We start from the raw sequence: 16,259 nt of genomic DNA, 5'->3' as shown, positions 1-16,259 counted from the left end.
CTGACCATAGCTAAACAAACTCTAGGCCTTTCAAGGGATTTCACGACCCACAACGAAAAAGAAACTTGGCTCTTTTTGAGACTTTTGGGGTACTTTCACAGGTTTGTTCCATAGTTTTCTGAAATTATGCACGTTCTCACTCAGAAGGGGAGAGGTGTGGCGTCGCAGCCAGGGCGACTGACGCTGGAATCTGGGGATCACGGTTCGATCCGCGCCCTAGAAGTGGCGCAGCAAAATCACATAGATTTTGCTGCACCACTCCTACGACCCTTTCTTGAGGGGGTATGCCCAACCTGAATACATTATACCTGGCGCAGGTCCACCCTGCATACTTTATACCTGGCGCAGGTCCACCAGTTAGAATTATTTACCACTGTATAGTCCATGTATGCCAGAGCGTAGGCCTGATGAGCTACAATATGCCCATGAGTCTCTGGAATGTGGGAGGGGCCCCACAAAGGCCAAATGGCAGAACCTTGAAATGACAAATCCCTGAATGGGTCACAAAGGCTGTCTTCTCTCATGCTTCTGTCATAAGGAGTATTTGCCAATATCCCTTTGTGAGTTTATGAGGTCAGTGGTGGACATGACCCCCGCTATTCCTAGCCTCGCTACCAGTTCAACTATCTGGGGCATGGAATAGGTATTGAACCATGATATTGCATTTGTTAGGCAGAAGTTGATACAGAAACAAAGATACCTGTCCCCTTTCGGTACCAACACCATGGGTGAACACCAGGCTCTATGGGAGGGTTCTATTATGTGAGCTCTCGGCATGCCTTCTACTTCCTGTTTTACTGCCTGTCATCTCGCAGCTGGTTTGTGGTATGGAGTAAGCTTAACCACATAGGTCCTATCCGTGATCATGTTGTGGGCACTAGGGACATGTGTCCAGGAACACCCAAAATCATGGTGGAATAATTTAGCTAGCTGTTGTTTTTGCTTGGTAGTTAAGGTATTCCCGATTTTAACTGCCCATCATTGTTGTCTAAAAATGGTTGAAGGGGAATATCAAGCAGGTTGCCTGTATTCACGTAATTATGGAAACATCTTGGTCCATTTGATCCGGAGGTGGCTCCTCTCATGCATTCAAAAGATTTATGTGATACATTTGTCACACCCGCCCTCTATGTGGGATACCCTGTACGTCACTGGTGTCTCTAATTCTAGTACCTGATAAGGACCTTGCCAAGCGACTAGGAGTTTCTTTTTAGGCATGCGTAGTGATATCTGAACTTCTCCCCAAAGTAAACCCCGCTAGCCTTCATATTTTCCACACACAACATTATAGAAATTCAGCAATTATAGTCATAGTTATCTCATGTAACTAAAGCTCTTGCTCCAAGGGAACGCCTGCCTCTGTTATGCACCATTTTCAGACCAATAATTTCACTTCAAATGTTGCAGCGATATTAGCAATGATGTCATAGAAGATTTGTGAGTAATGTAATATGTGGGTAAATTAGCAGTGCATGAGGAGGGTTCAAGTTCTACTTACCTTAGGGCATATGTTATAGTTACTTGAGATTGCTATATATTTGCCCGTGTCCATCTGTGAGTGGGTGATCGAGTCATTCTCTGGATCTCTGAGTGAGTATGTGCGGCTGTATGGGTGTGTCAGTGGGTGTGTGAGTGGTATTCTGGGTCTCTGAGTGGGTGTGCAAATGCCTGTATGCATGTGTGATTGAGTGTGTGGGTACACAACTGGATATGAGTGAGTGTGTGATTGGGTTTGTCCGTGGATCTGCCACAGATTCATATGGTGGGCAGTGCTGAGAACTACGGTAAATCTACTAATTCTAGTGCTCATAAAAATACATATTTTTTATACATTTTTTACCCATGAGGAGTCCCTCACAGACCCTGCCATCAGTCCCATGGGGGTCAGGAATTCTCCCCCGTTAACCATGTCCCCCTTGACAAAATGGTGGTTTTAACTTTTCTCTCAGGTTGTGGCCAGCCAATCACAGCAGCTAGCTCGTGGATGCACAGATCCACAATAGTGTATCTGCGGTGGATCAGCATCTCTATATATCAATAAATCGTTTGTCTTTAATAACTCTAAAGCATCTGAACAGATTTACATCAAATTACAAAAAGTACTTTCTGTACCATGATCCAGCTTTATGCCAAATATGGTGTGCTTTCAGCAGTTCTGGCTGTAGTCGTGTCTAAAATATGGGAAACGGCCACTACAACGCGGACGTTTCCACGAGTAACCATAACTTGCAACGCATGCGTGGTTACACAAAAAGCCTTTACCACGCATACCTTTACTACGAGATACGTAGTAAAGGCATGTGTGCAAAAGGAAACAAAAAGGGGGGAGGGGTTAGGGGGTCTTCCCCCACCACCAAAAAAATAAATTGTGGGTTAAATAAAGGGGGGTTAGGGGGTCTTCCCCCCCCCCCCCAAATTAAACTCACCTGATTCAGAAAGATGAAGAAATGTGGAGGCAATTGGCGTAGTTAGAGGAAACGGAAAACCATTTCCGTTTCCTCTAAACGACGTGAAACGTCACATCGGAAAGGATTGGAAAGAAGAGGACGTGGAGAGGTAAGGAGGAATGAGAGGGTTGTTTCACAGGGGAAAAATATAAGGGTTAATTTACATTGATAGGAGATATCCTTTAACATAAAAATGCCAATACCATACATAGTTTCACAACGAAAATCTTTGTAAAAATGTGCTTGTTAAAGGCATTTTCGTGGTAAAGGAGATGCGTGGAAAAGGAGATGCGTGGAAAAGGAATTCCGTTGTAACGCATGCGTGGTAAAGGCATGCGTTGCAACGGAATTCGTTGTAACATCATACAACCCTAAAATACCTGTGGGAAATTTCATGCAGAAATACGTTTTGGGGTCCACCTTTTTTTCTTACCCACTAGACAAATCACCCTAAAACTTACCGGAAAGCAGCTGAAGAAAGTGGTAAACTAGTTTTGAAAATGTAATAAGGATTTGTCAAACAGCACCAAAGTTATTACCAAAACAAAAACACTTTTCTTGAGGAAACTAGGACCTAACTATAACTACCTACTGGTAATTGCAAGTAGGTAATAATTTTACATATAAAGGTCTACATTCATTTGTCTTGTCACTACACATGGTGCCAAAATATGTGCGGTAGGCCACTTTTGGCCTCTAACCTATAGGTCCTGGGTACTCTTTAGGTACCCTTATATTATAGTTTGGGGTAAGTATGCCAATTAAGGGTATGTCACTGTTACCATGTTGAAAGTGGGTGCACAGGCACTCTACCACTGGATAGGAGTTTACAGCCATCAAAAATAGTCAAGGCAAATATCTGGGGGTAAAGCCGGGAAGAGGTAGTCATTTCCAACAGGTGCATAGGTAAATGTCAGTGTTACACAGTACTATTAGATACTACTGTCTCCCATTACTTTTCAGTTATGTAGGGTCTGGATAATTAATATCAGGTAGGTCCAAATAGTCCAGAAATCAAAGTATCTGCCTTCCCTACTTCATTTTGGAGTCTACTAGAACTGTTGGTGCAAGCCGGGGAACCGTCAATTCAGTCATTAAGGTTGCATGTTATCCTAGGCCTGATAGCCAGCCCTGGTTTCTCAGATTATCATCCAGTTCCATAGTTCTCACTAAAAACTCAACTAGGAGTATATCTGAAGGCCTATGCTTTTCTCTAAGTGTAACATGGCTCTTTCCTGGCTAGCCCAGTCTGCTACTACTTGCAGCCATAAAGCCATAGCAGGAGCATTAGGTGACTTTTTTTTATAGCTGTCCCCCTTTGGGCTAGAACAAAAAGCACGTTCAACAAATTGACAAGCTGATTCTTGGTTGCTAGGATCTGGCATCAAGCTGAAATCACACGATTCACCGGTGTTTAAATGAGTTTTTCAGTTATTTCTGTGAGTTTTCCAGCAAGAACACCCCTCCACTGTGCACAATTCTGGACAAGATGTGTGCATTTTCCTCTTACATTGTGGGCTTTATGCCAGAGGCAATAAATATATATTTGGCCTCCCTTTTCAGAGTTAAACGATATCCTACATAGAATATTGAGTTGGATTAATGTAAACTGGTATTTCTGGGCACCTCTGGTATACAATTCACATTAAGTGTGCAGTCCATGTCTTCGCAGCTCTGTGTCTCTAGAACCATCTCTCCCTTCATCGAGCCAGCATTCTTTTGGTTCAGTCTATTAGAACTGCAAATACATGTGAAACTTCCCTTTACCCAGTTCTTATCATGGTTAATAGATTCCATATTTCATGTGTCAGGGATTTTTTACTTTTGCTGCCCCAAAGCTCTTGTACTACTTTGGGGATTTAATGTGAGTTATGAACTGTCCCCTTGATATACGATAACGCATTCTCATGTGTCATGTGCTTGAGAAACAAGTTGTAGAAGTTTCTCATTTGTAGTTACCCCCCACAAGGTCCAGTATAATAAACTCTGGGACCCATCTATCTACCTATTTCATGGAGGCTCCAGATTGGGCCAACTCAACTTTCTCACTGGGCCTGACCAAGCTCACTGAACAAAGGAGAGTGCCCATACAACTGGAGCCAACCCAGAGGGGGCCATTCTTTGAAATTCTAGTTGGCCATTCCCTGGCAGTGATGTCAGTGAGAGGTGTAGCAGTGAACCACAGGAGCTGTTGTGTCCAGTGCCTCCTGGATGACTCAATTTTGGAGTGTCCCAACATGCTGTGCAGGAAGGTTGGGTCAAGCATGGAGAGATGATCTGGCACCCCAGCTTTGGCCAAGGGTGCCTGTCTCCTAGAACCCTACTCTTCCCTTTAAAAACTCTTGTACAAGGAAGAGACAGTCTCTTGCCTGTGGATTTCTACATATTTTACAGCTGGATCCTAGGAATGCCATGGAGAACTGGCATAAGGAACCATCTGACCCCCACTCAGGACACAGGTCTCTGTACAGTTGACCCCAGGAACAGTGGTTCTCCGCAAGGGCCAGTGAGGCTGGCCCCTTAAAGCCCCCTGAGAACAAGTTGATGATAAATCCTCAATGTTACCACACCCACCAACAAAGAACCAAAAGACAACTGGAGCAGGGGACCAGGAAAAACAGGTATTTGAGGGCTATACCACTCTGGAGTTGAGGAGGATTGCTGCATCTGCCCTTGGTGGATAGAACTCACCACCCGTAGGAAAACGAGTCCAGGATCATCCAAATCTGCCCAACAGGGTATGAGTGGGGCCGGGCACCCCACAATGGAAATCCACTGCATGAAAAAATGAAGAGAAAGAAAAAAGTAACCTGACCGGGCTTTCCAATTGACGCTAAAGAATTCACCTTCTCTAGTAATCTCACCGCATAATGACTTGAGTGCCAGTTATTTCAAAGACTTTTTTTCCCAAGCTAGCCATGTATATTTGTTTCTCGATTACTGGTCTGATTTTGATCATATAGATCGGAACAAACTGCGATGCAAGTTGAACGACAGGAAAATCCCATCTGCCCTTCTGAAACAGCTGGACTTGCTGCATACAGAAGTAGGTACAAGTTAAGGTAGGGCTGGTATGCATCTCTCCAGACGCATTTTAAGAAGAAAAGGCCTGAAGCAGGGTTGCGTTCTTGGCCCCACCCTGTTTTATCTTTTAAGGAGGACCAAAATTGAACTGCTGCAACTGCCATGCTCTGAAGCTGGGGTGGTTGATATTATCAAATCTGTTTATCCTAATGACTTGGTGTTGATAGGCTCGAACACTTGCTTGTTGTAACACAAATTTTCTCGGTCGAGGATGGGTAGATGAACAACTTAGAAAAAAGTAAAAGTCTGATACCAAATCAACGGAAAAAAGAGCCCCATGGGGGTACTTAGCCAACCAACTTCGGGAGACAGTAGCAGAATATAAGTACTTGGAAGTAATAATAGACAACAACTGGTTATTCACTCCCTAGAAAGAAGCACTGAGGAGACGAGTGAGTGCTCTAGCTCTTGCATTAAAAAACCTGAAGAAGACAGTTGCGTGCCACAGTATTGCACCGTTATTCCAGTTGATTCAGGCAAAACTTGTATCAACAGTAACCTGCAGGAGTGAGTCAATGCAGGAAAGAGATGAGATCATAGATGGAATAATTGCGGGTGCATTCAGACTGTTCTTAAGCCTCCCTAAGTACACTTCATCAGCACAGATACAGCTGGTTTGGCCTGCAGAAGCATACACACGTCAGAACGGTAACATATATAAAATGCTAGCTAAAATAAAGACAGCACAATTAAACACCCTCAACACCCACCTTAGTATAGAGTTAACAACCAAAGACAACTCTCCTGCAATAGCCTACCTCAATGAGTCAATAAAACAATTGGGCCTACAGGACCTGTAGGAAATACCTGTAACCTGCAACTGTGGCAAATGAGAAGACCATCTACCAGACCTCACTAATAGAGGATAAAGTATCTCTGCAGCCCTAGCTGCTTTATACATCTGGGTGGAGAAACCTGTCTATGTCTGAGCACTGAACTGAGGTGGTCAGACCAATCCCAGTACTGCTCACATGCTGAGATTAGTATTCCCAGCATGTGTGAAGCTTTGGGATTGGGAGCCTGCGCTGTGTCCAGCAGTTCCTGGATCTCACAGCTGCGAGGATCGGAGGAAAGTGGCGGCTGTTGGGTCACTCTACCACTAAATTCAAAATAGCCTGGCTGATGAGGATCATGAATCCGAAACCGGTCCCAGGATGCTTGTTTCCGGACCAGGGAAGACAAGGCTTGGCAGTTCGTGCTGTACTGTTCCCATGAGGCACACGGTCAGACTGATTTGCATATGGCCATGTCTGAACTGGGGTGGTGGAGTGATCTAAAGAAAGGTGATGGATTAAACCAGATCAGTTGACTGGGGGTGAGTGTTTGATTTGCTCAAACGATCCATCCAATATTCCCTTTGGTATTGCTTTGTTCGCCCTAAGTTTGCAGGGTATGCCCAGACATAGGTCCCTTGCTCACTCTACCACTGGATTCAAGATAGCCTGGCTGATGAGGATTATGAATACGAAACCGGTCCTGAGATTCTTGTTTCCGGTCCAGGGAAGACATGGCTTGGCAATTCGGGCTGGACTGTTCCCATGAGGCACAGGATCAGACTGATTTGCATATGGCCATGTCTGAACTGGGGTGGTGGAGTGATCTAAAGAAAAGTGATGGATTAAACCAGATCAGTTGACTGGGGGTGAGTGTTTGATTTGCTCAAACGATCCGTCCATTATTCCCTTTGGTATTGCTTTGTTCGCCCTAAGTTTGCAGGGTATGCCCAGACGTGGGTCCCTTGCTCACTCTACAACTGGATTCAAGATATCCTGGCTGATGAGGATTATGAATCAGAAACCAGTCCCAGGATGCTTGTTTCCGGTCCAGGGAAGACATGGCTTGGCAATTCGGGCTGGACTGTTCCCATGAGGCACAGGGTCAGACTTATTTGCAAATGGCAATGTCAGAACTGGGGTGGTGGAGTGAGCTAAAGAATGGTGATGGATTAAACCCAGATCAGTTGACTGGGAGTGAGTGTTTGATTTGCTCAAACAGTCCGTCCATCATCCATTTTGGAATCGCTTTGTTCGCGCTAAATTGGCAGCGTGTGCCGAGATGTGCTCACTCTACCACTGTATTCAAGATAGCCTGGCTGATGAGGATTATGAATCCAAAACCGATACCTGGATGCTTGTTTCTGGTCCAGGGAAGACATGGCTTGGCAGGTCGGGGTGAACTGTTCCCATGAGGCACAGGGTCAGACTGATTTGCATATAGCCATGTCTGAACTGGGGTGGTGGAGTGAGCTAAAGAATGGTGATGGATTAAACACAGATCAGTTGACTGGGGGTGAGTGTTTGATTTGCTCAAACACTCTGTCCATCATCCCCTTTGGTATTGCTTTGCTCCCCCTTAGTTGGCAGGGTATGCCCAGACATGGGTCCCTTGCTCACTCTACCACTGGATTCAAGATAGCCAAGCTAATGAGGATTATTAATCCGAAGCCGGTCCCAGGATGCTTGTTTCCGGTCCAGGGAAGACATGGCTAGGCAGTTCGGGATGGACTGTTCCCAAGAGGCACATGGTCAGACTGATTTGCATATGGCCATGTCTGATCCAGGGTGGTGGAGTGAGCTAAAGAATGGTGATGGATAAAACCCAGATTAGTTGAGTTGACTGGGCGTGAGTGTTTGATTTGCTCAAACGCTCCGTCCATCATCACCTTTGGTATCGTTAACTTCAGAGACAGACATGCAAAGCATTTAAAAACATCAATTCAGTGAATAATTAAGACACAACACACAATACAAATCTAACAACAATTTATAAAATAAGAAGTATGTTATACTAATAGGACAAATATTTATCTTCAAAATGACACCAATACAAAACCAATCCAATGCAGCGAACCTGTGATTTAAATTTTGAAAGAATTAGCACTATATAGTACATAGAAACCTGGAGCACTTATTGGGACGTTTGGTCATGCTAGACTGGGACAAAGACAAAGTTTCAGGCTGTCCGTGATGAAGTCTTGTGCGGCTACATCTTGCCATAGTCCTCTGTCAAAGTTTTACCTTCAGCTTTAAAAACTTTTCTGCAACTTTTTCTACTGGGAGACCCTTGGTGCTTCACCAGTCCAGGTTAGGTGAGGGTTCGCCGGCTTGGTTTTCAAGGAGCTAACGGTCAAACTCTGAAAGTCAAACCTCCATGCTGAGGAATCTTAGTGATGGTCCAGGTGAGCTCTGTTAACCTGTAGCTTGTAGAGAGTCCACTCTTTGTTCTTTTTGAAGCAAGTTAGGTCCACTGGGCTGTAGTTCCAGACTGTGCAGCAGCCGCAGTCAGCCAGACTGCAGGGTCTTGTTGGTGCAATTTAAACTTCCAGCATGAACCCTTCTTCTTCTTTTAGTTTTAAGCAGCAGATCTGATAGGCTCTGCCCCTGTCAAATGCGTATTCAATTTTCTCTGGAGTCAAGCAGGAGGGCACTACTTTTCCAGTGAGGTGCAGGGCAACACCGCAGAACATGACCGCTTCTTCCAAAGTGTGGCATAATGGTTCCCAGTGAGCACTATACCTCCAAAATTCAATATGGATGAAATCTCATCAGAGGAGCAACCTCAAGTATCGTTCATTTACATAGCTCCCCTCCCCTAACATCTGCAAATTAATTCCTTAAGCCTGAAATTAGAGGGGATGCGGTAGATGGACCTAGCCTTTTCTGCTAGCCCCTTTTTCCTTTGAAGAACATGGTTTAAAAACCCTCCCTTCTGCTCTGGCATTCATGTATAGCAATGACTTCTCCTGCTAGATAGCATTCTTCCTTGGTGCAACTTATCACCTCATCAAAGCAGCCTGGCTAATCGTGTTAACTCTAACCAATCTGGGGAAACCACAGAAAGTTCTGGCTTACAGGCATTTGTTGGATTTAGCAATACCATTCTCCAAAATCCTTGAATAATATTTTTGTGTAATCCCTAGCGTTATTAGTGATTTCTTAAACTATTCCAATGTTAACCTATGTGGCTGAGGATCTACAATAGGGAAAATGAAATGTCAACTTTCACCAACACCAGGGCTTATAAAACATATTATATAATGACCCTGCTTAAAGCTACATGACTCCCCATCCCTGGGATACCAGGGGAGACTTTAAGGGCTCTGGATATTTGAACATAATATAGTTTCTCACTGCACAGGGCTCCTAGCACAAAAGTCTATTTTGGGAACCACTTCACTACAATGGGGGAAGTGAAATTTGCAATTACTCTATCTCCAGGACATACAAATCAAATTTTATAAGTGTCCTCCCTGTACGTACAGGGGGCATCTAAAATGGCAAAATATCTTAGTTTATTCATATTTAAGTGCCCCTACCACCAAAGTCAATTGTGGGCACAATGTACATTTAAAAGCAGTCCTGTAACACATGGTTGCTTTTAAAATGACCTCAGGCTCGCAGCAGTGCACACATGCAAGTGCAGAAAGGGCTGCTGGCCCCTAAACTTCCATGCCCTATTAAGTACTACAGGCTTATAGAATAGGCCATGTCAATCGTAGGTTACCCTAACACATAATGTACCCTAATGTGTGTGTGTTTGTTTATGTTATCACTGTATTTTCATCATAGCACTGGAGCTGGGCCTAGTTAGGTTCTTGGTATCAAATACCTAAGAATTACACAACCACAGGATTTAATTCTCATAAAGGCTTTATTAGTTACTAGCAGCCCGTTCCGACGTTGTCCGGGAGCAAAAGGCTGCTTCAGGGCCCCCGCCCGCCCCGCAGAAGAGTTGTCTGTGCAAGTTCTGGCCCGGTTCAACTGATTTGGCCCACTTGTTTTATTTTTTTAATTCATATATATTGTTTTCCGCGTTTTATGTTTTCCGCAAGATGTGAGGAAAGTGTTGTGTCACCTGTTTAATGTTTTTTTTTCTTTCGAAGGCTCTTTCCGTGTGTTCGTTTTTGTATCCCTTCAAAGAAGTTTCCCTTTCATTTTTTCAATTGTGTGGTGAAGTCTTGGCAGTGCTAGAGTGATTATGGGCAGTTGTGTTATTTTCGTTATTCGTATGTCTTATTGTAAGCGTTTTACCTTGTCCGTAAGATGTGAGGAAAGTCTTGTGAATGCGCAGTCGATTGCGTTTCTCCGTTAAGAAATGTCGGCTTTTTATGTTCGTGTTTACCCCCTTGTGACGTCGTTGGTCAATGGCCAATGGTTAAAGACTTTTTTTTTGGTAAACCAAAGTCGTGTGTGTGTGTTTTCTTTAGTGCATTGTGATTGGTGTAGTATGCGATTATTCCTGCCCCCTGTGTGGCGTCATTTGACACTCCTCGTCGATGGAAGGCCCGTCTGGTTTTTTATGCGAAGGCGTCAATGTTGTCTGGGTAACTGCAACGAATATGTGTATATTTCTTATAACGCGCACCTCTGCTGTTTTTGTATATTGGTGTTACTGCGCTGTATGTGTGAATTTAAATTAATTGAAAACGCATTTCCGCTGTATGTGTTGGGATTTGCAAATATTTGTTAGAAATTCATTGAAAGCGCATTTCCGCTCTATGTCTGCATATTGTGCGTTCTAAATTCAGTGAAAGCGCATTTCCGCTCTATGTGTGCATATGTAAGTGTGTTGTGAAGTCGCTTGGCCTATGTTTGTTATTTGCACTTGGCACGGCCCTGTAAACGCCCACATTTGTTGTTTGAGACGCCCATGGCCACGACCACGCCCCCAAGGGACTACTTTACCACTTTTGGCATTTTTGCTTTTTTAATGTATATGGTGTACATATCTATAGCCTATGTCCTTCTGCTACATCTCCCCTTTCAAATGGTGTATTAGGTGTAGAGATTGCAGCATTACTTTTGTAGTTTATCTGGCTCAAAGGTTTGTGTTCTCTCTTTATAATAGTAGTATAGATTGGTACAGCATAATGATTGCACATATTGTATAGGTTCACTATTATGATAAATAATTATTTGTTGATCACTGCAATAATGACAATGATTCCAGCTAAAGGTATCTTAATTTGGTTTATTATGAAAGAACATGATTAAACTCACTTGGTATGTGTGGGCAACCCCTCTAGAAGATCACCAGTGATTATATAATGTCATCTATTGTATATTCTATCTGCTAATGTGTAGATTTGTGAATTACTGCACAGTATATACTAGTGTGTGTGTGTGTGTGTAATAAATGTACTTTGCCTTTTTCTCATGAAAAAGTACTGACTGGACAATGATTTCTTCGGTGTTAATTGTGTGTGCCAATGATTGGTGATTACAAGCCCACATCACCTCCCTTGCATAGGCCTTAGACTGCTATGCTTTGCTACCCTGTAACCTTCAATCGCTACAATGAGGTGAGAACAATTGTGGACCTATTACTTGTGATGGCCGCACAACTAATAGTCATAATAACAAAAGAGTTTCCTTTGGAGAAAATGTTAAGGCTAATACTGCTTACTATATGTCCTGCTAGACACCAAGCTCATACACATTCAAACTAACATCACTCATGGAGGGAACAGCATAACTAAACGCCCAAAACCATCACCTGTAAGTCAACAAAAACTGTTTCATAAAAAAATATCACTTTATTCATCTATTTTATCCAGGTATATCATTTTTTTTTTAAAGAAGGGCATAAACTTTGTAATATATTAAAAATAAATACTTCTTTTGTGATCATAACATCATTTCCATAATAAAAACACCAGTTGCATACAAGTTAATTTTTAAAATGTATAACACATTAAAAAGGGAGAGTATATATAGCAGACAAAAGGACTGTGTCATTAATTGGCCCTCATTCGTGATTACTCAATTTTAGGGCTGGGACCCGATATATAAAGTACTTAAAGGTCCCAGTCTCTTCACAGATTGTGTTCCTTTAGTAAAGCGTCAACGCGTTTCGATGGAAAGTTTAAATGGCCATCTTTATCAAGACTAATAGCCCATTTTCCAACAAATTTGCTTCTATGTATTCCGTGCATACAATTTTTTGTAGGATTGCCACTGGAAACATGCGATTGTCTGGCCACAACAATTTCCGAATTATTATACTTTGGATGTATTTGCTACACAATCCTTCATCTGCCACATATTCTGCGGGTTTTAACAAAAAAATGTTTTTCTAGTTCAAATGATTCAAATGTTACTATAAATGCAATGACACATGTTGCGGCACAGCGGAAGGCAGTTTGCAAATCTGGACAGGTAACCTTTCGGTTGCCTATTACCATAGTTGGGGGTTAAACTGGTACTATTGAGGTGCAACCAATGCCCAGTTAGTATTACCAAGTTTAGAAATGACAAAATAATGACGTACTTCAATTACAAACTGTGCTTCACTATGCAGCAAAATTTGGCCCTCGCCTGCTGCATAATTCCATTTCATTGCACAAAGGAATGGCAGCTAATAGTATTGCAGGCTTTCTCAAAGTCTATCGACATATCAATGATTGGAGGTCTGAAATGGGGGCTGTCTCCAGAATGTGAAAGAGCTGTGTACCTATGGGCTGCAATTACGAGTTGGTGGGTGTTTAGCTCATCTGATAATTATTAAATGTGTAAAATACCTCAATCTTTGTTACATTTTTGGCAGGTCAAACCTGCCGAAACCTAATGGGGTAACAGCATACAATATTTACTTCCATGCCATGTGCACTCCCTAAGTGCCCATATGTGTTTGGCCGGCCGTTTCAGGCTGACTGAAAAACACAAGCGCACTTAGGTTTCTCTAGCCCAGCAGTATTGAACACCCGGGTTAGATAAACCCCACAGACCCCCATCGCTAATTTCACCACTCTTTTGTATGTGGCGGTCGCCACTGTGTATCATGCGGATCTTGGTGTGTTAAACACCAAAATCCATAAGTAATTCCCGACCCCATGTAGTAATAGTTGTTATTTTTTCACCCTAAATATAACGTGCCCCGTGATTTTGTTATTTATCAGGTGTGATAAATAGCACCTACATTCGTAATTTGCCCTTAGTGGTGCTGAACACTAGTGCAGACCTTTTCCGAGAGCCCACCCACATTGCACAATCACCTTCAGACTGTGAGCACCCACTTTCTACAATCACCTTCAGTCTACGGGCCCCCATATTCTAAAGTCACCTTCGGACTATGAGCATCCACATTCCAAAATCATCTTCAGACTCGGTCATTACCTCATACTGTCTGCTTTTGGTCTTGATTTCACCTAAATTTAATGTTAAAATTTCAGTCTGAAAATCCAGGTTCAAGCTACATTATATGTCCTCTTTCAATCTGATTAGCGGCTGATTAGGCTCCCCATTTAATGTTTTTTATTTTCTGAAAATTTCACTTGCATGTATTTTTTATCATTTTCTATGAATCTTTTGTTCCGTGCAAGAAAAGAAACACGTTTTCTTTAACATTTATTTGTCCTGTCATGTACAATTTCACAAGACCAACCTCAAGCCATTTACAATATATTATTTCTTTAGTTATTGTTAATTTTTAGTTCTTTTTAAAGCACCCAAAGCCCCGACAGCGTGATGAGAAATAGTCAAACACTGCAAAGGAGGTGCCATACGGTTGGGCACGAATGAACACCTGACGTAGAAAAGGTGAAATGTTAATTTTGTCTAAAGTGATAGACACAACCTTTTTCTGATGAACTTAGGTATCTGCCTGACAACTGGATGTAAACGATTTATGTTCTTCATTCAGGGAAACTGCATAGCTGCTGGAAGACCCAGGAGGTAGCATTTTAAAAGCCTAGTTTCCATGTTTGCCATTTTTATAGATGTTTACAAACCGAGAACATAATTTGTTTCTGTAAATAGGTGAAACAAATCTTCACAAATGGAAAACATTCAGTTAGTTAAGATGCATGATGATTGGAAATACCTGTCTCTTGAAAAACATCTATGTAAAACTTTGGAAAGCAATCAGTTAGTTGAAATCCTTCACCCCTCATTCACCTGCACCCACAGAGAAGCAAAGCAGTCTGCTGCAACCCCATTATTGAATGTATTCATAATTGAATAAATTCCCTGTGTATTCTCATTGTCAAACACACACAGGGAGAGGGTTCCCTGCCCATTGCTTGTATGATGCTAGGATGAGATGGCATGTATCTCACTGGTAGGGTTGTTTAGCACTCTGATACATGTTGTAAGTATGTATTATTTTGCCTTTTCTAGTTGTGTCACTGGTAGAAAACTTTAAAGTTTCTCTTTTGGACTATGTGATCCTGAGTTCTATGAAGTGAACTAAAAATATTGAGCATCAGCTGATGTCTCACCTTTGGTGATCACAGAAGCGAGAAAGATGGCGGAGGTGAGGAACACACGCATGGTTTTGGAGTAAGATGGAGCTGGGAAATGCAGAAAATCAGGTTCTGAGCAATTCTTCAGGCCTTCTCCACATCTAATTTTCTGGCCATTGTATTTATTAAGTTTCAGTGGATGGAGGGGAGGTCCTGCCTGAGCTCTGACGTAGTGGCCTCGTTATTTTCCGCTGGTCAAGTGATTGGGCAAGTGCCTAAAGCATCACTCCACCCAATACATTATTAAAAGAACAGGATGTCCTGAAGTAATGCACTTTTCTCTACCACCAGTTTCATAGGGCAATGTATTATGTCCACTGTCAAGCCCTTTGTGAGATTTAATTTTGTGCATCTTGACTTTGGTCAGCTTCCAATGCAGTTTCTGAGCAGCTCAGGCAGGTTCCTCGGTAAATCGCAATAGAATTGAATACATTTTTTTTACATATAAAACACAATCAATTACATCACCTTCATGATCTTGTGTGACCTTCCTAACTTAATCATAAATAAAAGGATCTAAAGGTTAATTGGACTTTAACGTTTGGGTTGCATATATGTCGACGTTTCGACACCTTAAAGAAATGTGAAATTGGTAACCATTGCTACGGGGTCTTCATCAGGACAAGGGACCAAATTGTGCGATGACTGTCAACAAAAGAATTAAGTCTACTTTAGAAAGTGATGTGGGAGAATTAGGTGTGTTGAATTAATCATACTCAAACTGAAACACAAGACCTGCTTGATGCTCACCATGTTCCTCAAATTAAGCAGCCTCACTTTGAAGGTATTCTCTGTAAACAATCTAAAGTCGAGGGGCACAGTGTGTTCCCTTCAAATTCTGTAAACCGTATTAAAAAAAACAGTATCATTAATATGGTGTATTAGTTACTTTATTACCACATTAGGAGGCTGTACAAGGACTCACCTTCAGAGTCAGGCGTTGAAGAGTCAATAGACGAAAATACATGACATGTGTCAACAAACGGGGCCATTGCCTCCATTGCCAAAGAAAAGGAGGTTTCAAATGCCTACCTATTGGGGGCCAAACATGAGTGCATAACATTAATGAAGTATCACTTGAGGGATAAATGATTCAAAACAAGAGAACAATGTCAACACTTACCTATGGTTACTATGCTCAGAGAATAAAGAGAAACAATCCCTGATTATTTTAAGGACAGATTATAATTGTGTCCAACTGGTGCCTACTGCTCCCGTGTGCCCCAATGAGTCACGAGCAGAATTGCTGCCTTGAGTGCTGTAAAAGATACAACATAAAAATATTTACATTTGTCAGTGCATTGATACGCCAGGGTACGCACAAAAACCTAATGCTATGAATGACTCTGACTGTGTCTTACCTCCGGCATTTCATGATTGGAGTCAAATGCTCACTTTGCCACTGGATACAAGCAAGCCTGGCTGAAGACAGCTGTAATGCCAGAGACCGGTCCTTGGAAGCTTGAATCCGTTCCAGGGAAGGCATG

General features: G+C 42.4%; 1 protein-coding gene across 1 annotated transcript in view; it reads right to left on the bottom strand.

Annotated features, from left to right (window-relative positions):
• The window catches only part of LOC147701142 (urokinase plasminogen activator surface receptor-like), a 64,494-nt gene extending 48,730 nt beyond the window's left edge, over nt 1-15,764 (bottom strand). Inside the window, exon 1 of the mRNA XM_086929308.1 lies at nt 15,698-15,764. Coding sequence (XP_086785434.1) covers nt 15,698-15,764 — 67 coding nt within the window. The remainder of the gene's footprint in view (nt 1-15,697) is intronic.
• Nucleotides 15,765-16,259: the final 495 nt, after the last annotated feature.

Source organism: Lissotriton vulgaris, chromosome 7 (assembly GCF_964263255.1).
Source record: "Lissotriton vulgaris chromosome 7, aLisVul1.2, whole genome shotgun sequence".
NCBI classification, from domain to species: Eukaryota; Metazoa; Chordata; class Amphibia; order Caudata; family Salamandridae; genus Lissotriton; species Lissotriton vulgaris.
This window is presented reverse-complemented; position numbering and strand designations above follow the sequence as displayed.